At 41.5% G+C, this 25,231-nt stretch overlaps 1 protein-coding gene across 3 annotated transcripts in view; it reads left to right on the forward strand.

Moving 5' to 3' along the window:
• The window catches only part of XRRA1 (X-ray radiation resistance associated 1), a 63,245-nt gene that overhangs the window by 2,510 nt on the left and 35,504 nt on the right, over positions 1–25,231 (forward strand). For 2 of the 3 annotated variants that reach the window (XM_077776508.1, XM_077776517.1), the window contains 6 exons: positions 4,032–4,129; positions 7,023–7,207; positions 10,494–10,565; positions 11,710–11,782; positions 15,542–15,639; positions 21,078–21,211. In XM_077776508.1, the coding sequence (XP_077632634.1) occupies positions 4,036–4,129; positions 7,023–7,207; positions 10,494–10,565; positions 11,710–11,782; positions 15,542–15,639; positions 21,078–21,211 (656 nt within the window). In that variant the 5' untranslated portion in view covers positions 4,032–4,035. The remainder of the gene's footprint in view (positions 1–4,031; positions 4,130–7,022; positions 7,208–10,493; positions 10,566–11,709; positions 11,783–15,541; positions 15,640–21,077; positions 21,212–25,231) is intronic. The other variant, XM_077776524.1, reaches the window with a different exon arrangement.

The raw sequence follows: 25,231 nt of genomic DNA on the forward strand, positions 1-25,231 counted from the left end.
TAAGGTATCATAGGCCCCACAGCAGGTGAGAAGTTGGCAAGGGGAGCAAACAATTATAATAAAGTAATAAGCACCATACTAGAAGTATAAGATATCGTGTTAACACATCAGAAGAGCATCCAACCCTTTTTGGGTGGTAATGGATCAGGAAGTTCAGTGCCCTGTATTGAACCAAAGGAGATACCAACAACAGTCACTCATTTCCACAGATAATTGTGGAATCTATTATGTGCCAGATGCTGTGTTAGGTAGTGGGAATAAAGAAATGGACACCATAGGTGCTCTCCTACCTCTAAATGAATTTAGAGTCTTGCTGGGGAAATCAGAAATATGTATAAAAACTCTTGGGCCTTGGGAGTATATCCTATCCTTCTTAGGGCTCACACATATTTATTGGGCATTTCCTATGAGCATTCCAAAGGTGGAAGAGAGACCGTGAATTGGAGATGTTTCCAGACTTGGAGGTTCACAGACCATTTAAGGAACCCCTTCATGATTGTTAGTAACCTTATGGGGTAGAAACGGCTCCAGCCATGAAAGAGAGAAGGAATACTCTAGTGTTTAGTCAAAGCATCAGCTACTTCTCTCTGTAAGGTTCAATGAAGGCATTGTAGAAAGGGTAGCATCTGGACTGGGTCTAGAAAAAAGCTTTTTAAAAATTTATTCATTTAATTCTTACAGTAATTCTCCAAGGCACAGGTTTTTATCTTCAGTTACTTGTGAGAAATTTGATATACAAAGAGGTAAAGGTATTACCAAAGGTCACTCAGCTTAGTGGTAGAAACTAGACTCAAATTTAAGCCTCCGATCTCTAAAATTGTTGCCCTTCCTACTGCATCACTCTACCTTGCATATTTGTCACTTCCCAGAAACATTTTCTCAGGACACCTGATCCTATCTCTTCACTCTACTCCTTCCTTTTACTGAATTTTGTCCCAGACCCTCCATCTCAGGGACCATACCTTTGCCCTAGTCAGGGATGTACAGGTTCCCAAACCTCTGCTACCCCAAGTTATCTGAAGCTGTTCCAAGGCAGATCTGGGAATGGCTGGATCTCTTTATTTTTTTATGATTTTATTTTTAAGTAATCTCTGTACCCAACATGGGGCTCAAACCTACACCCTGAGATCAGGTGTCACACACTCTATTGACTGAGCCAGCCAGGTGCTCCTGGCTGGCTTTCTTTAAAGAAAAATCTCTAATCTCTAAGAGCTCAAGGTTTAAGAAATTTAGGTCTTTGATTAGAGGTTGTTTCCTAACAGAAGTAGTATTTGAACTGAATCTTAAAGCATGAGATTAACCAGATGAACAAGATGGAGAAGGCTATTTCAGGCCAAAGGAACACAGCTAGGGAAGAATGAATGTGTTTGGAAAATAGAAAATAATTCTATGATGGGGTGAAGCTAATGCATATTGTAAGAACTTGTATCTCCTGGAGCTGGGCCACCAATTTGATCTTCACTAGTAATATACTCTTTGAAAGAACTTTTAACCAAAAATCTTGTTCTCAGAAAAATATGAATCTCAATGATTGCAATTAGCATCTTACGTCTAAAAAGGCATCCTCATTTAAAACTGTTCATTGGTAAGCTACTGGTAGAGTTTCCAGAAGTGTTAGGTCTCTGGGAAGGGCCTATCTAGAATTCCCTCCCCCAAATGCATCAGGACCACCGGTGATATTTCTTTTAAATGAAAATATGATGTTTAATGGCCCATGTATGTTATAAGGCAATTATTGCTGATATGGAAAATAATAAGACGGTCATGTTGTGTACAGAAGATGCATTCGCTTGAGAATTGTGAGAAATGAGCTTTGAACCTGTCCTGTCCAAATACTAGTCATTGGCTATAATGTGGTACTGAGTATCTGCAATGTTGCTGTCCAAAAGGAGATGTTCTACAAATGTAAAATATGTAAGTGGCTACTAAAAAACTTAAAATCACATATAAGAAAAAAAAAGAAAATTATTCTGTGAGCCTGATAGGGTTGACTGGAACTGGAAAGGTTAGGACATGGGACTCCAGGGACCTTCAAGAGCAGACTCAGGTTTGCGCAATGGGAATCTAGTCAAGAAGACTAGTAACGAAGACTGTTACAGTACTCTAGGTGGGAGATAGTGAAAGATTTAACGAAAACAAAGAGAAGTACAATGGAACAGTCTTTCTGAGCTAGAATTGTCTTGACTCAGTGACCAGTTAATGGAATCCCATCTTAGCTAGCATTATTTTTGTCAGACCTTTCTTTCTAAACCACAGGTTAGGTCATGACTTTCCCCAGCTAAGGTACCATCCATAGCTCTTGGTTCCCTACACAAGGGGAAGCCTGAGCTCCTAGCCTGGCACTGAAGCCTTCAAGAGCAGGCAGCATCCTTTCTGTCCTGCCTTATTGTCCAAAACTCCCAAACACCTCCTCCTCCTTTCTAGGTCAGGTTGTTTCTTTACTGAGCCAGAAGTGCCCAATACTGTGTATTCAGTCCTGTGGCCCTTTTTGTTTGGAATGCTTATCCTTTTTTCTATTAGCAATCTCAGTTCATCTCTCAAAACCTATTTATGCAGTTCAGATTTCATTACTTGCACATCATCTTGCCTAAAATGTGAGCCCCCTATTCCTGAAGTCTGTCAAAACAAAGAACATTTCTAGTGAGCACTTAAAATGTACTAGGCATTNAAGGTTAGGACATGGGACTCCAGGGACCTTCAAGAGCAGACTCAGGTTTGCGCAATGGGAATCTAGTCAAGAAGACTAGTAACGAAGACTGTTACAGTACTCTAGGTGGGAGATAGTGAAAGATTTAACGAAAACAAAGAGAAGTACAATGGAACAGTCTTTCTGAGCTAGAATTGTCTTGACTCAGTGACCAGTTAATGGAATCCCATCTTAGCTAGCATTATTTTTGTCAGACCTTTCTTTCTAAACCACAGGTTAGGTCATGACTTTCCCCAGCTAAGGTACCATCCATAGCTCTTGGTTCCCTACACAAGGGGAAGCCTGAGCTCCTAGCCTGGCACTGAAGCCTTCAAGAGCAGGCAGCATCCTTTCTGTCCTGCCTTATTGTCCAAAACTCCCAAACACCTCCTCCTCCTTTCTAGGTCAGGTTGTTTCTTTACTGAGCCAGAAGTGCCCAATACTGTGTATTCAGTCCTGTGGCCCTTTTTGTTTGGAATGCTTATCCTTTTTTCTATTAGCAATCTCAGTTCATCTCTATTGATGAACCTATTTATGCAGTTCAGATTTCATTACTTGCACATCATCTTGCCTAAAATGTGAGCCCCCTATTCCTGAAGTCTGTCAAAACAAAGAACATTTCTAGTGAGCACTTAAAATGTACTAGGCATTACCTTTTTTTTTTTTTTTTTAATTCTCAAGGTAGTTAACATACAGTGTAGTCTTGGCTTCAGGAGTAGAATTCAGTAATTCATTACTTACATATGACACCCAGTACTCATGCCAACATAGGCACTACCTTTCTAACTTGATCCTCCCTTTTGTCTGTTAAGGTAGGTGTTATTACTTCGATTTTATGGTGAGGAAACTGAGGCTCAGAGGGTAGAGTCACAGGATGAGGAAAGACAGGATTCAGACCAGGTCTTTCTGAGCCCAAAGGTATTCTTTTTAGTGTTCCACTGAGTTAGGATTGATGTGAAACAAAAATCCCAAGGCCTTGGTCTCCCTTTCCATTCGAAGGACCAGTCCATTTTTCTTAAAAAGGTTGGGGAGGGGTTGCCTGGGTGGCTCAGTTGGTTTAGCATCTGACCCTTGATCTCAGCTCAGGTCTTGATCTCAGAGTCATGAATTGGAGCCCCGCATCAAGGCCTACATTGGGCTCCTTGCTGGGCCTGAAGCCTACCTAAAAAAAAAAAAAAAAAAAAAAAAAAAGGACCAGCCCATTATAGGAGAGAGGCCCTCTTGGGCCTCAGGGATAGCATATGTAGGGTATGGCGGTACTGGTGGGCTCACAAGCTGTGTTTGGTGAGAAAGCTGTGTTGCCCCTTCTCATGCTTCTTCCTCACTTTCCTTGCTTAACTCTTAGGGAGATGGCCTTCTCAGGAATCTATAAGCTGGATAACGGGAATCCTTATCTGAACAACTGCTTTCCAGCCAAAAATCTCCTTCGGATGCCAGAAGGAGGTCAGGTGACTTTTCTAATTGATACTTTTACCTGAATTAATATCCATCTCCTACTTCAGAGTGTCTCTCATATTCACTCCTTTCTCTCCAACTTATTTACTCCTTTCCCCTGCTCTACCCAACCCGATCCCTTCCCTTCCATTTTCTCTCTGAAGCTTCAGGGAGCTCTCTAAAGTGCACATCTAACCATAATGTTCCCTTCTGTTCAGTTACTTCTCATTGCTGGCTCCTTGAACGGATATTCTGTATTCAGAGTCTGACCTTCCCTTATCCTTTGCTATAACCCCATTCCTTTACCTATGCCCTATTCTGTAGTGCTTTCTTTATACATAGCTTGTTTTATTTGCCCAGAATATTCCAGCTATAATTCTTGTTATCCAGTCTCTTCCCATCCCACAAAACCCAGCTCTTCCAGTAAGCCGTGTCTGGCTACTCCAGCCTTAGTGCCCATCACCTCATGTGAGCTGTCTTTCTCTCTGGGTTTATTAGTGTTGAGTAATCATATTCTGCCAAGCTCCTAAATAAAACAGCTAAATAAAATGACTCTGCTAAGTAGTTTTTCACACATTCATCTAGTTAAAAATTCCCATGGGGCAGGGACTGAGCAGAACCCTACAGATGGAACACTGCCGAGAAGTATGAGTTGACTGGATTGGATTTGTTACTTTGAAAGGTAGAGCAAGGAGGAAATACCCCTTATTTACTCCAGATGAAATGACTTGCTGGTTATTCTGTACGTGGAATACTGGAAGAACTTTCTCTTCCAGTCCGCCCTCTCCACTTTTCTGGAGTGATTTCTTTTTTCATTTAGAGACCTTTTTTTGGCCCTTACAAACCCTCCCATGGAACTCTGAGTATGGGCTCATGATTTCATACCCACACTCCCTTACACACACAGAGGGATAGATAGAGAAATAAATATAGCCATGTGCATCTGCGTGTGTTAGTACGTGTGTGTATATTTCCTAGGCTACTGAGAGCAGTGACATCTCAGTCGCCAAGAGCATACCAGGTGCCCAGATCTTGGTTTCTGAATATGATTCTCCAATAAAAAGAGACAGAGCTTCTCAGAGAAAACATTGTTTCCAGCTGGGGCCAGAAAAATACAAATTGCACCTGGAACATTGCATGGTTGTGTATCAGTCAGGATTCTCCAGAGAAATAGAACCTATAGGATCTGTATTTATATCCTACTCATTCTGTTTCCATACGCATATGTGTGTACCCTTAAGGAATTGGCTTATGAAATTATGCTGGCATAGTTATGAATAATATGCTGGCAAGACTGAAATCTGCAGGGCAGATCTGATGGTTCAGGCTTAAGGCAACAGTTTTTCCTTTGGAAAACCTCAGGTTTTCCTTTTAAGTTTTTTCAACTGATTGGGTGAGGCCCATGTACATTATTGAGGATAGTCCCCTTAAAGTCAACTGATTGCAGATGTTAGCCACATCTAAATACCTTCACAGCAACACCTAGATTAGTGTTTGATTGAATAACTGTTTGCTGTGTCCTAGCCTAGGTGACATATAAAATTAGCCATCACAAATGCTAGAATTAGTGGGTCAAAGTATGATGAGAAACAGGATATTTGCATAGTCTCAAGGTATCTTTATTAATTACAAAGGGAAAAATAATAACTTCTCAGTAAGGAAAGTAGAAACTACCACCCTAACCAAGTGATCAAAATTAACATCACCAGTAATCAGACATATTGACATCATCTGCCATCTGATATGTGCTGAGAAGGGCACAGCATCAATTTTGTGCTAGTTTTGCCAAAGCACAGAGCCTTAATCTAATTATAGGAAAGCAAACAAATTGAAATTGAGGGACATTCCATAAAATAATTGACTAGTCCTCTTCAAAAGTGTCAAGATCATATAGGAAAAAAGAAGACTGAAGAACTGTCATAGATTGGGGGATTCTAAGATGACATGACAGCTAAATGAAATGTGAGATCCCCCAGAAACAGAAAGAGGACATTAGTGAGAAAACTGGCAAAATTCAAAGAAGAGGTATGGATTAGTTACTAATATTGTACCAGTGTTAATTTTTTGCCTTCAATCATTATGATTAGAGTAAATAAACTGTTGTAGGAGGGCACAGATTCTAGAATGTTGTCATGATTTGTTAGGTGAGCTTACTAGAACCTCATATTCTTTTTTGCTTACACAAATTTTTGAGTTCCTAACACAGTAAACATGCATTGATGTTTTTAAAGTGCCAGGTGTCCTATAATTTTCTTTTGGTGTGCAGCCCAACGGAGGGCTTAAACTCACAACCCTGAAATCAGGGCCTGAGCTGAGATCAAGAGTTGGACACATAATTGACTGAGCTATTCAGGCATCCAGTCCTGTCATTTTCTTATCCTGAGCTCCTATTACAACCTTTCTCCTATAATGATGGGATCCAAAGAAAAGCCTAGCAAAATGGAGCCCGATGAGATGACTCCACTCATTTAGCTTTAGCCAAGAGATAACAAATGGGAGAGTAACTAGCCAGTGTAGGAAAGAATAATAAGGACTGCTGAGGAGAGTCAGAGAAGGCTTTGTAAAACAGGAAATACTTGATCTGGGGTCTTGAAGGAAAATTAGCGTTTGGAGACAAAATTGTGGAGGAAGGAATTGGGCAGGTCATTCTACCTCTTTGAGTCTTAGCCTTTTCATCTGTAAAACTGGGATAGTAACATGTCTTTCAGTGGGTTTTGGGGCCAATTAAATGAGACAGGCATGCAGACACACCCAACCAGCAGCAGCACAGTATCTGCTGTGTATCCTCAAGTAATGAGGAGCTATTTTTGGGTTTGATATTGTAGGTAAATATTCTGTAAGCGTACTAGTTGTAACTTTTAGGGGAGTTTATTCCTTCTCACTGTTCTGATCTTCTCAACAGGCCGAGGACACTGGTTAGTGACTCAGAAATGTAACCTCAAGAAGAAGCCCAAGAATGTGCTTGAGGCACCAGCTGAAGGTCAGGAAAGCCAGAAGAAGGTTTCTTTTGAGGTCAGAGGGAAGAAGGGGTCTCTACAGGAAAAACAAGAGGCTGTTCCTGGATACACACTGGACCAGGCTTTTCTGGTGAGAGTAAATGTATCCTGGAGTGGCTGGCAGCATCAGCTGATGACTGTCTTGGTGGGAGACAAGGACTTGCCCTGTTTCACTCTGGTACAACAACCCCAACCCCACTATTAGAGTGATTGTGGCTGAGTACAGTTAGGATGATGAAGGGACCCAAAGCTTTCTTTACATCCACGTTGTGAGATAGGTATTACTGTCCCTATTATGTTGTCGCCATTGTGCAGATGGGAAAACTGAGACCCGAAGAGGTAATATGCTTTGGCCATGGTCCCACAGCTAATCATTAGAACTCTGGTCTATTCAGGATTAGAGCTACTCAGGATGAGAATTCTGGTCTACTGACTCCAAAGCCTGTGCCTTTATAGTATATCAGGTAACACCTCTTAATTGAGTTGGAGAGATAAAGGAGTAGGTCAGGGGAACAGTACATTGAAAACCCCATTCCTATGCCTGGTAGAGGGTAGAGATTCCTGTTCTCCTCTGGGGAGATTTTTCCAGAAATGTGGGGACTGGGGAAATTCCACATTCCACCAACTTTGTCCTTTGGGTTTAGTATCTCACTGAAGTCTAGGGGAGCTGATCAGATAGTACCCAGGGCAGCCTAGGGCAGGCTTTACGAACAAGACAGGGGTGGCTGTATTGGAGACCAGCCAGGTAAATTAGATCTTCTCTGTGCAGTGCCTCAGTGGCTTGGCAAAGAAAAACAAATTTTGTAAACCAGTGTTAATGTTTAGTCCAGTTGGCCTAACTCCCTGTGAAGAACTCTCCGGCATTCTACTTTGTTCTCAGACTTTACTTATGGTTCTCAACAGGTGGCTTTCTACACAGATCAGATGTTGAAAGAAAGCTTTGAGGAGGCAGCTTTGAAGTTGCATCTCACCTCAAGTGGGTAGTGTAAGCTTTTTGCAGAGTCCTGTGGTATTTCCTTCATTGCAATGTCCACTTCTCACTGCGGGTGTGGAGGACTGAGACGACAGTACTGAGGAAGGGCGGAAACACTATAGTAGTCTTCTTTTCCTTTTTCTCACAACGTATGTATTCCCACGTTAATTGACATGGTTTGTTACCCATGTTGCTCCTTTGTATGGCAGAAGCAATAGGGTGTTTTTTAGAGTAACGGGATGCTTACCTACCTGCCGGATAGTTTTACCTGAATGTTTCACTGGCACCTCATACTGAACTACTGTGCCAGTCTCCTTACTCCAAGTCCCAATATCTACCTCTTTTCTCTTCACTATACTGCCTCAGTAATGGCACCAAGCCAGTACCCTGGGGTTAGCCTTGACATTTGCCTCTCCCTCACCACCCTACTCCTGCCACTACCAAGCCCTGGCACTTTTATTAAATAGTTGTTGTCAAATCTGCATTCTCCTCATCTCCACTGCCTCTACTCTAAGCTGGACCACCATCATTTTTTATTAGATTAATTCAATGACTTCCTAACTAGTTTGAACCAATAGGATGCTTTTATTTCACATAAAAAGAAGCCAGGGGCATTGCTATTCCAGGATAGGTGAATTTACTGTTAAAGGCCCAGATTCCTTCATATTTCTGCTCTTGTTTTCTTAGCATGTTAACTTGTCCTCTTGGGCTGATTGCCTTCATGATCCCAAGATGGCTGCAGCAACTCCAGTCATCACATATAAAGAATGATATCCAGAGGAACAAAAGGGATTGTCACTGTCTTATGTCTATTTTCAAAAGTAAGAAAGAGCTCCCCAGAACTGGCCTCCCATCCCCAGCAGCCAGTGTCTGTTTCATTGGCCAGATCTATATCATAGGTCTCAACAGTCATTAGTTAGGGGAACGTGACCTCCAAGATTGGATTAGATAGTCAGGACTTATCCTTGGGGCTTGGGCCTAAGGACACATCCACTCAGAGAAGTGTGAATAACTTTGGGATTCTTTAATAAGGAAGTAGTAGAGAACTAGCTCTAAGGAAGGTAATTAACAATGTCTGGTGTCTTGGTCTCTCCTCATCTTTTCTGTGTGTGTCAGACAAAGCCATTTTTATAAAATTTCTGTCAGCTCTTGCCAAAAAAAGAGTCTGTTAGCTTTCTACTGACTAGAACAAAATCCACACTCCTTTCCACAGCCAGTATGGACCCAGATGATCCAGTGGCTGCCTCCCTTCCCTTATTGTTTTTCATCCTCTCAAAAGCTTCTGTCTGTTTCTTGCCTTGATAGTTTTGACAGGCCTGCCACCCACTTTCATGGGACCAACTCCTACATAGTTTTTGGGTCTTACCTGAAATATTACTTCCTCAACTAAATATTTCCTCACTTTCATGCTGAGGTTATTTCATGCTGAAGGCCTTCTGTTATTGTCTCCTTGTAGCATCTTGAATTTCTCCTTTAAAATACTTATCACATTAAGGGGTGCCTGGCTGGCTCAGTTAGTAGAGCATCTGACTCTTGATCTCAGGGTTGTGAGTTCGAATGCCATGTTGTGTTTAGAAATTACTTAAATAAATCTGAAAAAAAAATAGTATTGCATTTATAAATACTTGCTACTTGGTTTCCATGCTATTACAAGTTCTGTGACTAGAATATTATAAATTCTTAATTCCATGTGTAAACACAATAGATGTCCTAACAAAATTATTAACAGGAAAAAAGAATGAGGTCTGGCCAAACAGAAATAGAAGCTCTAACGTTGAGATTTTCTTCAAATTTTTTTACTCATGAGGGGCAACATATGGTAGTTAAAAGAGCACAGAATGGATTCAAATCATCTATCACTTTCTAGCTGTGGGACCTTAGGCAAGGCACTTTATCTCTCTTAACCTCATTTCTCTCATTTAAAGGAAAATGATCATACTTATGTCAAAGGGTTTAGTTAGGATTAGAAGAAAGTGTATTGATGTATTTAGCACAATACATGGCTCAAAGTAATGCTTAGTAAATATTTAATGAATTAAAGAATGAACAAACAAATGACCAAATTATTATACATGTAATGAGACTGATAAAGCCTTAGAAATACAGATTTTTTTTTTAAAGAGCCGGGTAGAAAAAGTGGGGCTCAGAAAAGACAGAGAAGGAATAGAGAGGAAGGGATCCTCCTAAGAACGCTATAAAGTCAGTGTGACTACCCCCATGTTGCAAATGGGAAACTGAGAGGGAGAAGGGCTGAGTTGGCAGCTCTGTTCAGAGCAACTCCCAAAGCCCATGCTCTTTGCACTGTACCAGGCCACCTTTCTCAACAGGGAGTCATTTGTTGTTTTGGCCAATTATATAAGCTTTGTTGGGGCCTTGAGAGCTGACTCTTTGCACTGTGTTCCAGCTGAAGCATCATCGTGTAAGGAAGCCATCAGACCTGTGCAACATTAACGTGAGCGGCCTGAAGTTGTCTAAGGTAGGGCCAGCCAGCAGAGATGGGATTGGGATGAGCCAGACCTGAGGTGGCTCCTGGTTGTTTGTCCACTGTACCACCAGAGTCTCTGGGGGACTGAGTGGTGGGGAGGGCCAAAGACTCACAGTGTAGAAACAACATTCAGACACAATCTTTTGCTGTAAGCCATTGGCCTGTGTGAGGTGAATTAAAGGAAGCAGTAACATGGGAGTTGGTTTGAATTTGTCATAGAATTCTGTTGGGGTGACACTGAGTTCCCATCAGAAGAAATTTTTTTCAAGTTTTAATGCCAGGAGTAGTAATAGTTCTCCCAAGATGCTGGTTTGCTTTTAACTTAAACACACTGTGACTCATGTAATGCCTCTTGTTTCTTTCTTAAAATTGGCTAATAGGTAGCCTGGAACCACATTTGTGGCCCCCCATTAGCCAATGTATTTGCAATTATGGCAAATTTTTTTTGGTTTGTAGGCCTTCCATGGCATATAAAGAGCGATTGGGGGTATAAAACAATACAGCAATTAAAATAAATAAGTAACATAAGTAAATCTCAAAAGATCTATGTGTATCAACACAAGTAAATCTTAAAAACATAGTGTTGAGTGAAAAAGGCAGGTTGTAGAATGATACCTACAGTATGATTTGCATATAATAAAGTGTTTTAAAACATGTAAATAATATTATATATGGTTTATGGATTCTACACATATGTAGAATACAAATATAAAACAAGTATGAGATTGATAATCACCAGTTCAGGATAGCTGTTATCTCTGAGAGAGAGAGAAGAATACAGCTGGGGAGGAATATGGGGGTGGAGGGCGTGGTCAACTCTATAGTATTTTATTTCTTTAAGGAAATTTGAAGCAAAGACAGCATAATCTTCATATTTATTAAAGGTAGATAGTGGTTACATGGGTCTTCAGAGTTTCGTTCTCTAAACTTTTCTGTAGATTTGAACTATTTCATAAGAGAAAAAAAGAAGCGGATAAGTCATTCTGGCCCTCAGCAAGTGGGTGCTCTTTGCTAAGAATATAGCTTATCCCTGTATGTCTTTGCTCCTTCTGAGAGCAGATAGCAGTTCTGGAGCTTTAGCAAGGCCTCCAGGCAGGGAACAAATCTTGTCTTCTTTTGAAATGCTTTCCCACAGGCTAAGGAAAAGGACTTCAAGCATTTTCACTCGGTGATTTACATCAATGCCTCAGAAAACCTGCTGTCTTTAGGTAAGCTTTTCTTCCTGAAAACTACCTTCTGCATCTTAGCCTGCACAGCCAGTGACTCCATCCATGACTGGCTGCTCATCTCTTTTTTGGAGTGCGACAGACTGGGTTCTGGAGAACCCCTGGACTGGGATTTCAGCCTAGAGCTGGCACTACCTACTTAGAGCGTTTCTCTGTGAACTGCTGCTTCTCTTTCTGTAAATGGAGACAGTTCCATTCCTTTCTTCCTCCCCAAGGCAGGATGCCTTGTAGGGTGAGATGAGATGGGTATATAAAAATGTTTTTAAGCCTGTAAGAATTTCTATAGGAGCATAAAGGCTTCTCTTTTAGTCAGCAAGTCCACAGCGACCCCTGCTGGGTGTCAGGACTATGCGAGTGCTTGGCCTTTATTATTATTTTTTTAGTTTATTGTCAAGTTGGTTTCCATATAACACCCAATGCTCATCCACACAAGTGCCCTCCTCCGTGCTCGTCACCCCCCTTCCCCTCTCCCCCACTCCCATTAGCCCTCAGTTCTCGGTATTCAAGAATCTCTCATGGTTTGTCTCCGTCCCTCTCCCCAACAGTTTTTCCCATTCTTCTCCCCCATGGTCCTCTGTTAACTTCCTCCTAATCCTCCTATACGTGCAAACATATGGTATCTGTCCTTCTCTGCCTGACTTATTTCGCTCAGCATAACACCTTCAAGTTCCATCCATGTTGCTACAAATGGCCAGATTTCATTCTTTCTCCTTGCCATGTAGTATTCCATGGTATAGATAAACCACATCTTCTTGATCCATTCGTCCGTGGATGGACATTTAGGCTCTTTCCATGTTTTGGCTATTGTTGAGAGTGCTGCTGTGAACATTGGGGTCCATGTGCCCCTGTGCATCAGCACTCCTGTATCCCTTGGGTAAATTCCTAGCAGTGCTATTGCTGGGTCATAGGGGAGTTCTGTTAATTTTTTGAGGAACCTCCACACTGTTTTCCAGAGGGGCTGTACCAGTTTACATTCCCACCAACAGTGCTTTAGAAATGAATGGATCCAGTTCCTGTTCTGGTGAGCTTATAGTTTGTTGGGGAAAATAGATTCAGACGCAGACAATTATAGCAGGGTATGCTAAGTGCAGTGATAGAGGGAATCAGAAAATCATATGTAAGCATATAAGCAGGACATCAACTCAGACCAGAGTGTCCGGAGAAACTTCTGAGGAGGGGAATATTTAGCAGAGACCTAAAAAATGAACAGGAGCACCTCAGGAATTAGAAGGTATTTCAGGCCATTGGAGCAGACGTGGGACAGCAATGCCTGATCCCGACCCTGAAGAGGTTTTGTATGTTTGCAAGGTATGTACGTAGGGGAGTATGGATTCTAGAAAGGTTGGCAGGGGCTAGAGTATCAAGAGCCTTGAGTTGTCACTAATCCTGCAGGCAGAAAGGAGCCTTGGAACCCCTGTAAGTAGAAAGGTTCTGTGGTGGCCTTGAGGAAAGTAAATGATAAGAGAAGAAGATAGGGACCAGGAAATCTGGGAAATGATTGCACTTTTTCCAAGGGAGGAGTGGGGAGGCCTGAGCTAGGCAGTAGGGGTGAGGAGGATTGCAAGAGAGATTCAGGAGAAGGTAGAAATAACAGGACTTGGTAGCTAATGGGCACGTGGAATGAGGGAGGAACCAAAGGAGTTCACTGAGACAGAACACTAGAGGAGAGGCAAGTTTAGGGAAAAATATGATGAGGTCAATTTTTAATGGTTGAGTTTGAGGGATGTTTTTAAAGAAGCATGTGACACAGTCCCTGCCCTTGAGGAAACAGTGTGTTCTGTTAGGAACATGGGCTTGAAGTACGAAAGCCAGTAGGCATATGAAAAGATGCTCAACCTCACTAATAATTAAAATGAAATAAAAATCCTATATTTTGCCTACCAAATATTCGCAAAAACAAGAAGGACTGATTGATGACAGCCAGTGCTGATGGGGACATGGATACTCTTGTATTCACTGGCAGAAGTGTAATAAATTGGTACAACATCTTTGGAAGACAGTTTGGCAGTGTCTCTTAAAATAGTCATTGCCTTTAATCAAGTATTTTCACTTTCAGGAATTTAACCTACAGAAACACATGTGTACAAGGATGTTTATTGGAAACATCTTGAAATACCTTCCAAGCAGTGTTTTCCTTAGGCTCTACCGAACATTCTGACTCACACCACCACCATAGGCCCCCATTGACACCAGAAGTCTCTAAGTCATTCCATGTAGTGTACCAGCAGCACAGCATCTGCAGGTGCTCTTTGGTGCATTCCTCACAGCAGTTCGCATAGCAGTCTGTGCTGCCATCCATGGGCCATTCTCTGCAGCCCCCTGCTCAGGTCCAAGATAATAAGACTCTCATTGGGTAGACGTAGGAGCCACTCTGGCTTAGATGCCTCATTCCCCACAAAAGCAAATAGCTATTATAATACTCAATAGACATGACTCCTAGTATTCTTGCAAAGGACATGACTAATTATGGGAGTCATCACACACGGGGAAGCCCAAAGTTTTGGTGCCCTCTTCAGATGTTTATAGTTCATTTCCAGTTTCTCCTAGTCTAGATGTGATTTACCAGTCTGGCATCATTTTTACCACAGTAATATTGCCTAACTATGTTACCATACCATTTGTTTCAGGTCATTTGTTTCAGGTTATCAGGGAACAGGGCTAGAAAGTTAACCTAAAGTCCAATTCTCATACAGAAAGGAAAAAGTTTTCTAACTTTTTTTTTTAAATTTTTTAATGTTTTATTTATTTCTAGGAGAGAGAGAGAGAGAGAGACAGCGTGAGCAGGGGAGGGTCAGAGAGAGAGGGAGTCACAGACTGAAACAGACTCCAGGCTCTGAGCTGGCAGTCAGCACAGTGCCCGACGCGGGGCTCGAACCCACGAACCGCGAGATCATGACCTAAGTGAAAGTCGGACGCTCAACTGACTAAGCCACCCAGGCGCCCCAAGGGTTTTCTAACTTTTTAACTAAAGGCTATCAATAAGGGAATGGTCAAATAAGTTAAGACGTCTATAATATAGAACATAACTCAGACACTATGCAGATCTACCTGTTTTGATGTGGAACAATCTTTAAGTCATATTGTTAGGGGAAAAGGCAAGTCACAGTATACTGTGTATGGTATGATTCTATTTGGGTAACAAGGTGTGTGTGTTTCACTGTACATATGAGAAGAATTCTGAAGTATTGTACATGAAACATTCAATGGTTATCTCTGTATGTTGAGATTCAAGAGAACTTTTGTTTTTCTGTATTTTTAAACTTTTTTTGGTAGGCATGTTTTACTTTTATAATAAGTAAAAAAGATAATTTTTTTCTTATAGAAATAGAAAAAACTATTTTTTTCTTAAATAGTTTATTGTCAAGTTGGTTTCTATATAATAATCAGTGCTCATCCCTGCAAGTGCCCTCCTCCATGCCCATCACCATGATGGACAAAGATAGCCTTATGTGGGCTTTGGAGTTAGATAGACTTAGATTCGATTCTTGGCCCTTTTATTTCCATTCCTAGCAAATTTCATTTCTAGCAAATCACTTATCCGAGCTTTGATTTCCTCAGCAGTAGAATGAGAGTAGTAATTCCTATTGTTCAGGGTTGTGAGAGATTTAAAGGATGTGTGTACAAAGCCCCTGACCACAAGCCTTAGCCTAACCCAGTGAGAACCGGGTAAATGATCACTATTAACTCTGTTTCTTAAGTCCTTCACAAGTAGCTGATTCTCTCTTTCTCCTTTCCCTGTAGAGGCATTTCATACATTTCCAGCCTTAAAGGAACTGGAGCTCGCATTTAATGGAATCAAAACCATCTATGTGAAATATGGAGACTTTAAGTTCTTAGAAGTAAGTTGGAAGTAGGGAGTTTTTGGTGCCCACCTGTTTCCTTGTAAGGAATGGATATAGAGGTCTCTACTGATTATAATTGCTGGGAAGGAGCTCTCTGGGCCTTTACAGTCAGACCCTTGCTTGATAGCAGTCCTCTGGTGAGGGTGGTAGAGTTGGTGGTGGTGATGAGGGTAGTGGTAATGACAGCAGATGGTATATAGGTGACACTGTATCGTACCTATGGCCATTGTGCATGGTCCAGGAAAATAAATGCCAAACATCATGCCAAAGGAGTCTGTGCAAAAAAAATGAGTTTAAATAGAGTACTATAGGAAGTTGTGTTTGAGGGGAGATCTGGATCCAGTGGCAGCTGAGGAGCCTTAGGTTAAGTGCCAGACATAGCAGATTGGACCAGCTGAACTAGAGGCATTATGGACTGATTCCAGAGACCAATCCTGGTCTGAATGAGCCAATTTGGCCCTAGTGGGGTCGGATAAAGGAGGCTAAACGCCTAGTCTTATAGGCCCAGAGGTGACTGTGAAATAAAACAGGAATCCTATGAGTTCTACAGCATGTCTTGACATTTATACATCCATAGCTGTTCTCCAAACCTCAGATTCAAAATTACAGAAAAATTAGTTTGCATTCTTGTCTTTTTCCTAAATGAAGTTTCCTGTAGCAATATATTTTCTATGCATGTTCTCATACTTCAAGTTAATCACTTCTTCAACTTCCATGAAAACTTTAGAGCCATTTTCCACAAAGAAACAAAGGCACTACCTGAGAATCACTGCATGCATGGAGATTAGAGAACAACAGAGTTGGAGCAAAGCGTGGGGCTGGGCATCTGGCTAGGCTCCTTCACTGAATAATGGACTCTTCCCCACATGTTGGCCTTGTAGTAGAAGTGTTTCAGATTCAAATCTCAGCAGATTCAAATGTCTGTGTGTCATAAACCTTGGGGTTGACCCTAAAGAGTTGCTAAATTATTTAATCTGCCAACGTGAAGGGTCAGCCACTCTTCACAAAAGCCTCACTAAACTTAGTCTTGCTAAAAAGAGAGAGAGAGTCCTTCCATTAGAGTGAATATTTCAGAATTGATGCCCTTTGTATGCCAAAGTTTTAAAAGCTTTAACTGCTTGGGATGGAAATCTTCCTAAAACGGACTATATATCCTTCTGTTCTTTTTTTCTTTTTATGTTTTTTATTTATTTTTGAGAGACAGAGCACGAATGGGGGAGGGGCAGAGAGAGAGGGAGACAGAATCTGAAGCAGGCTTCAAGCTGTAAGCACAGAGCCTGACACAGGACTCCAGCTCATGAACTAAGAGATCATGCATGACCTGAGCCAAAGTCGGATGCTCAACCAACTGAGCCATCCAGGCGCCCCTCTCCTTTTGTTCTTAAAACATGTTATTCTGAATGTAATGGTACTTTTTTCCCTTGGTTTTAAGTCATATTGAGGATAGCAGTGATTTACTATGATTTGGAACGGGCGTAGTCCCAAGATTTGTCCAGGAAGCAAAGCTCTTGAAAATCCAATAAAACAGTGAGTGTAAATTGACAACAACTGGTGTAATTTTGTATTATGTTAAAAAAAACAACAACACATTGTATACAAGATTTTAGTAAAACAATGGAAAACAGATTCCAGATGTTAGAGATACAGGTAGCCATTTCCGTGATATACAGACCTGGGAGCTTCTTATGAACTTCCATTTTGGGGGTTATTTTACTTTTTAAAAGAGCAGTTATTTGAGTTATTGAGTGTGTCATGCATTGTGCCAGGCATCTTGTCTTCCTTAAGCCTACTATTTCAAACCCCTATTTCAAGTGCCAGTGGGCCATAGGAAGGGGACAGGACTATAGTCAGCCACAGCTGACTAGCTTGGTTCTAATGGTTGATCATGATTGACTCTTAGATGTCCCACTTCATAGTTTGGTAGCTTCTGATAAAGATTATTTATCCAGCAGACCCAGCCTTACCCAGGGGAATTTATTTACATAAGAGAGGAGACCAAAGTCAAGATGCCGAATATAAATGAGAAGAGGAAATCTCTTAGCTAATCATTTGTTTCTGTCTCTGTGATTTGCAAGGTCTCTCTAAGAAAAAGCATAAAGCTGTCAAAAGTCCTGAATTTGAGGGCACCTGGGTGGCTCAGTCAGTTGGGAGGCCAACTTTGGCTCAGGTCATGATCTCACAGTTCGTGGGTTCGAGCCCTGCATCAGGCTCTGTGCTGACAGCTGGCTCAGCCTAGAGCCTGTTTCAGATTCTGTGTCTTCCTCTCTCTCTGACCCTCCCCTGCTCATGCTGTCTCTATCTCTCAGAAATAAATAAAAAATGTTAAAAAAAAAAAAAGTCCTGAATTTGAAATTCACAGTAATGAATACTTTGAAGTGTGATAAAACTTGATGTGACTCAGCAGGTGCAGGAGATTAGGAATCTTCTGTTCTTGTTTGCCAGAAAGGCTCCCAACAGAAGACTAGAATTCTTCAGCTGTCAATTTAGAAAAACTTAACTTTGCCCTGATTTGATTTTCTGCATACAGGTCTGAAAAAGGCTCAGTTGGAGCCCTGCCCTGAGAGTCAGGACACCTTGTTTCTTATCTTGATTCTGCCACTACTCTGACATAGATCCTTGGCCAACTCACTTTCCTACTCTGGGACTTAAATTTCCCCCTCTGTAAATTCTGGACCAGCTATGAAGTTCTGTAGTCTGTGATTCTAAGACTATTCATTTCTTTGAGCTGCCCTTAATTCTATGGAAAGCATATTTGGACCCAATATTGAATAGCCAAATCAACTAGGTCAGGAGATAGGAAACTTTTTCTGTAAGAGGCCAGACAGTGAACGTTTTAAGGTTTGTAGTCTGTATGATCATAACTAGTCACAACTGTCATAATTAGTTTTGCTGTTACAAAGGAAAGCAGTAATAGATAACAGTGTAAACAAATGAGCATGGCTGTGCTCCAATAAAACTTAATGATGCTGAGATTTGAATTGCACATAATTTTCACACATTAGTCTTTGATCTTTTTTCAACCATTTAAAAGTGTAAAAATTATTCTTAGCTCAGAGGCCCTACGAAACAGGCAACAGAATGGATGTGGCTCAGGGGCATTAGTTTACCAACCCCTGAGCTACAACACTGATGAAACACCTCAGTGTGGTTGGAATGGAGAGTGAAGCACAGTAGAGTGTAGTGACAGATGAGCCTGGAGAGAGAGCAGAAGAGAGACCATGGGAAGCCTTGGAAACCTTCCTAAGGAGTTCGAAGTATCCAGTAGATGATAGGTAGGGTTGCTGCATGACGAATGAGTTGGAAGGAACAATAATGAGAGATATTGAGATAGAATCCATAGGTTTTATTGACTGCCCACATACGGGTACAAGGGAGAGGATTTCCCCACCTTTACCTGTGATTATCTGAGCCAGTTTTCCAAGTCTTCCTCCTTGAAAGCTTCTTACTGCCCCTGCCAGGTGGAATCACCCTTTTGTGTGAATTCTCAAAACTTGGGATTTGCTGATGGTGGCATGAACTCAGCACTCTTTTGGTGCTTGGCGCCTTTCATGGCCTCCCCAGCCTTATCAAGCCCCCTGTTATACCACAGACTCTAGTCATACCCAAACTGTTCGCAGTTCTCAGAACAAGCTAGGCTACCTCTTGCCTCCTGGCTCATGTACTGAATGTCGTTTTGCCCTTAACAATTTGGTGACTACCAACTAGTTTCTGAAGATAACTCAAGCGTCACCCACCCTGTGAAGCCTGTTGCATCCTCTAGTAGAGCTGACTCTTCCTTCCTTTGTGCTTCCATTGGTCTGTGTTCAGACCTGTATCCCAGCAGCATTGCTACTTAGTAGATACATATATGTATCTAGCTGCCCAACTAGGTTGTGAGCTAGCAGAGGACAGAGACTGGTACAAAGCAACTTTAGCGTGCAGTCCTTGAATGAAGGGTTGGTTATAATGATGACAGCCAACATTAATTAAGTTCTTAAAATGTGGCAAACTCATGCTAAAGGTTTTATTTACATAATTCCTCATAAGGACTCGTTATTAAAGTTTATTTATTTATTTTGAGAGAGAGAGAGACAGAGCAGGGTAGGGGCAGAGAGAGAGGGAGAAAGAGAATCCCAAGCTGTCAGCGCAGAGCCCGATGTAGGGCTCTAACTCACAAACTGTGAGATCATGACCTGAGCTGAAATCAAGAGTCAGACGCTTAACTGACTGAGCCGCACAGGCACCCCAAGTACTTACTATTATTTCTACTTCGTAGATAAGCTCAGGTTAAGTAATTTGCCCAAATCACACATGTGGCCAGTCCTCAAACTCTAGTCTACAGAGACAGTAAATTATTACAGTGAAATCAGATCAAACCCAGTCCTCCTTTGGCAGTGACCTGCAGTCAGTTGTTTATATGTCTGACTGTGTAACACTGATGTTGTTTGTCAACCAAAGACCTTGCTCCTTCACCAGCTGAGTAAGATGCTGAAATTGCTCTCATATTTTTCAATAGGCTTCAAAGGGTGTGTGTGGATGGAGGGGGAGGAGAGGAAGGAGATTTATACATAAGCACTAAAGTGAATGTCTAGAGAGGCCCAAAAGAGAGAGAACAAAGACTGGTTGATATCATCTATCCCAAGTGCATTTGTCTTTGCACATAGAAACTCAGTTTACTGTCCGGCCCCTGACCCAGTCAATTATTTCATGAGTCTAGGTGGCCAGTTAGAAGGTGGTTGGTAATGAGGTGAAAGTTTGGGTCATTGCCTTCATAATCCAGTTCATTTCAGCTGGATTTTTTATATGTACTTACTTTGTGCCAGGTCCTATGCTAGATTACAAGGATATAGCGATAGAGTATCATGGCCCTTGACCTAACAGCTTATGGTCTAGTCCACCACTGTGTGCCAGGAGTATGCTAGGCACATCCATGTACCAATATCCCTATTCCCAAGATGTGTATCTAACTATCAGCTACCTGGTTAACTGTGAGAAGTACCCCTAGATAAAGTACTCAGAGTCAGGGGAGAGAGAGATTCTATCTGGCCGGGGAATTAGGAAAGGTTTTATAAGGAGGCAGCTTTTGAGTTGCCCTTTTGGGGTTGGATTCAGACGCATGGAGAAAGGGCATTCTTGGTTGAGTGAAAAGCTCAAGCAGTCATTTCTAGGTGGGTGATGCAGGGAATGGGAAAGATGTCACGTTGGTCAGCACCACAGGACAAGTCAAGATTTGCAGTGGGAGCTAAAGCTAGAAAATAGGCTGGGAAAGGACTATAGTAGGCCTTGAATGTTAATTCAGAGAGCCCAGAGGGTTTTAGGCTTGTGAGTGATGGGGCTGCCCAGAAGGTTAAAAAAAAAAAAAAAAAAAAAAAAAGTAGTTTTCTCCCACCTCATATATGAGCATCATTGTCATGCGTAGTGCTTCCATTCTCCCATCTTTTATCTTTGTACCATAGTTCCTGGACCTTTCCTTTAACAGCCTGACCGCAGAGGCCATTTGTGATCTGGGGATTCTGCCACGCCTCCGTGTCCTGCTCCTCACAGGCAATGGGCTCACCTCCCTGCCACTCAATTTGGCTGTCACAGAACAGTAAGTTCTACATTCTAGGGTCCATGCCACATGTTCCCTCATGAATCTTGGGTGCAAGTTATGCAAAGAAATAGCCCAGAGCAGCTCAGAAGTGCTATAAAGACAGTCTATAAGTGCTCAAAGCAGGGAAAATGCTACTGACTGAAGGTCCTAGGAAAGACCGTCATGGGGACAGGGACCCAAAGAATGACTAGGCCACAGATGGGTGGCCTCACGCTCCTCTATGCTATTAGGAGATGCTCAGGTATCTAACAAGTCCCTTTCCCTGCCTCTGATTGGTCATTGGTAAATTGTGGATATTGCTCTTGTCAGACTATTCCCCTTCACAAATCTATGCTTTGTATGTTCCCATTCTACACCTTTGTTCAGGCCATGCTTTCTGACCAGAATGTACCAGTCCTTTCTCTATTCATAATAGTGCCATATTCATTGTACTTACTATGTTCCAGACATGGTTCTCAGCACATATACCTATTAACTCATTTGATCTTCACAACAATCCTATTAAGTGGGTGTCCTATTATTATCCCTCTTTTATAGATAAGGAAATTGAGGCACAGATACATTAAATAAGAATTTAAGCATTGTCCAGAAACCATGCTTTTGACCATTATGTTCTCCTCTTCTGTAGATTCTGCATGTATTTCAAGGGCCTGATCAGCCCTCCTCCTTTCCTTACCAGAAGACTCCCCTGCCTGCTTTAGACCATACTTCTTCCTCCCTTCTCTAAGCATCTGTTGAATTTAATGCTTTTCTTCTTACTTTAGAACTTAGTATATTCTTTCGTGACTTATGCCTCATAAATATGTATGTATATGTATAATTGATAGATAAATGAATGATATACATATAGTCTCCCAAATAGATTGTGAGCACTTTGAGGGCAGAGGCTCTGTCTTACTCGTATCTTTGATCTGAAGCATCTAGATGATGATCCAGTGCTTTTGCACAAGTAGGTATTCAGTGAATGTTAATTCAGAGATGGTGAAGGTGAAAGTTATGGTGATAATGTTTATTGTGATGATGGCAGAGGTGATGGAGATTATAGTGATGAAAGTGGTTGGTCAGTTTCTCAAGGGGTTAGGATAATGATAGTGATCATTATATTAGGGATTTCATTAGGCGCCTTTTGTTTGCAAGTGACAGAAATCAACTCAAACTAGCTTTAAAAAAGGGGGAATTTATTGGCTCATGTACCTATAAGTCCTAAGGGGAGCGCTGGATTCGCTTATGGCTGGATACAGGTGCGCAGGATGTTGTCAGGGCTCCACATGCATCTCGGTGTATTTCTTGGCCATGTGTGTAACCTCTGTCTCATCTTTCTCTCTCTCACTTTCCCAGGCACATGTACACATCTTTTTTTCCCTCGGTGTTGGTTTTACCTTAAAGCAGACTTTCTTTATGACCAGACACATATCAGTCAGGAATATGAAAAGCACTTGAGATATTGCAAATGGAGAGGAGCTAATTGCTTTTAGTGGGGAGAGATAATAGGTGGCATTTTATTATGTAAAATTCCAAACACACATATAAGTAGAGTCAATGGCAAAATGAACCTCCATGTACCCATCACCCAACAATTATTGCCTGACAGTTCTGAGGTAATAGCCAATCATGTTTCACCTCTATCCCCACCACACCCAACCTTAAGAGTATTCTTAAGAAATATCTCAAATGGTGCGCCTGGGTGGCTTAGTCGGCTAAGCGACCGACTTTCGCTTAGGTCACGATCTCACGGTTCGTGGGTTCGAGCCCCGCGTCGGGCTCTGTGCTGACTGCCAGCTCAGAGCCTGGAGCCTGTTTCAGAGTCTGTGACTCCCTCTCTCTCTGACCCTCCCCTGCTCACGCTGTCTCTCTCTCTCTTAGAAATAAATAAAACATTAAAAAAAAAAAATCTCAAATGTATCTAGCCATAAATGAGAACAGATTTATGTTTCATAAATTTATGGTTTCATCTGTAAATCCAGTGTACACCTCTAAAAGATTAAGGACTCTTGAAAAATCACAGAGTACCTTTATTACATCTAAATATTAGCAATAATAAATGGAGGGAATTGATTACATAGGTGGTGGAAGAGCTGGAAGAGCAAAATGGAGAAGAGGGGTATAGAAAGAGCAAAAAGGACAAAGGTTGATACTCAGATCAAAAGCTGTTCACACTGCTGGACTGGGACCCACAAGCCTATCCCTGCTGTTGGGCTTTTAATTTTTTTTCAATGTTTATTTTTGAGAGAGAGACAGTATGAGTGGGGAGTGGCAGAGAGAGAGAGGGAGACACAGAATCCAAAGCAGGTTCCAGACTCTGTGCTGTCAGCCCTGACATGGGGCTCAAACTCACGAATCGTGAGATCGTGACCTGAGCTGAAGTCAGACACTTAACTGACTGAGCCACCCAGGCACCCCATCCTTGCTGCTGGGCTTTTAGAGAGTTCTAAAAGTTCTAAAAGTGCTGTAGTTCTAGGTCTGCTGCAGATGTGCTGCCTCAGTCAGGGCTGGACCCTCTGCCAGCACTGATGCCGCTGTCAGTACCACCTGTTGCCGTACTGCCGCTGCCAGCAAGCTGTCTGAAACTAAATAAGACAGTTGCTGTTCCACTTGTTTTGGCCTTCCAGTCTCACCAGACTCTCCCTTGGCTGTATCTCACTGGAAGCCAGTTGGGAAGGTGACCTGGGAAGTGTAGTTTAAGGGTGGTTCTGGCCCCTTACAATACATAGCAGAACACAGAGGAAAGGAGTAAAGGTGAAGAGCAAGTAGGCAGATGACTGATGTCACCCACCCCTTGGAAACCCAACATCTACTCTCCTCCTTCTGTCCATATTTAGTTTCCATACAACATTAGCAACCACAGTATACCTTCACCTTACATCAAGGAACTTTTCCTCTTATGTGAAGACACTTTTACCCTCTTCTCTAAAAGGATGAGACAGTTTCATCATTCACTTTATCCATCTCTGGATGATATTACTGTCTTTTCTAAAGCAATCACAGTGCCACCTGAATATTTTATAAATTAAAAACTAAGCTGCAAAGTCATTCACCCCCCCCACACACACACATACACACACCAGCCAAGAAAGAAAATACACATATTTGCTAAATATTCTTTCCTTAATTTGTCAGGAGGCCATAGTATGTATTTATGAATCCTTATTTCATCACCTGTTTAATGTCCCCTTCTCCCTTATCCAGCATCTTGGCTGTTTGGGCTCTTTAAGTAGTATGGTATCCTAAACGTCCATTCCTGAAGGATCAGAATTATTAATGCTTTTTTATGGGGTTGTAGTCTTCTATTAATGCTTTTTTTAAAATTGTGGTAACATACACATATCATAAAATTGACCATCTTAACCATTTTCAAATGTACAGTGGTGTTCACGTAAGTACGTTCACATCGTTAAACGATATCCCCACCACCATCTGTTTTCAGAACTCTTTTCATCTTGCAAAAATTCCATTTACTTTGACTAATGGAGAGGACACTTCTAAGAGGAAAACCTTATAGTTCCCTGGATTCAAATATTATTTTATTCTGTCCTCAGGGTATAACAGCAATCATACCTACTTTTGATCATCAGTATCAGTCACTCAGCCAATATAGTAAACTCCTCATTTCCTGCCTTTTGGTTTAGCAGAATGAGGAACCCAAGTGGCCAGCAGCAGTGTCAGCTTCTAGTTATGAGAAACTGTTCTTTGTCTTCCTGTAAAAGCATTCCTCCCTAGGCAACTAAGATTCTAGTTGCAGGAATGGAGGCAACAATTCTGGAAGTGGATCATTGTAAGAGAATCTGTTCTCATTTCCTTCCATTAATTCCTAGGTCCTATGTTCTGGTTATGAAAAAAAAAAAACCCAAAACATCAGTATTGGTTGCTAGTTTATATGAAACCCCTTCCTGTAAGTTAGAGTGCCCACTTCACAGGCAGTAGTCTCCTAGCTGGTGCAATAAATTGTAAAAAAAAAAAAAAAAAAAAAAAAAAAAAAAAAAATTTTATTTTTTTTTTTTTTTTTTTTAAACATTTCAC

This window comes from Crocuta crocuta, unplaced genomic scaffold (genome assembly GCF_008692635.1).
Source record: "Crocuta crocuta isolate KB4526 unplaced genomic scaffold, BGI_CrCroc_1.0 scaffold271, whole genome shotgun sequence".
In the NCBI taxonomy this organism is placed as follows: Eukaryota; Metazoa; Chordata; class Mammalia; order Carnivora; family Hyaenidae; genus Crocuta; species Crocuta crocuta.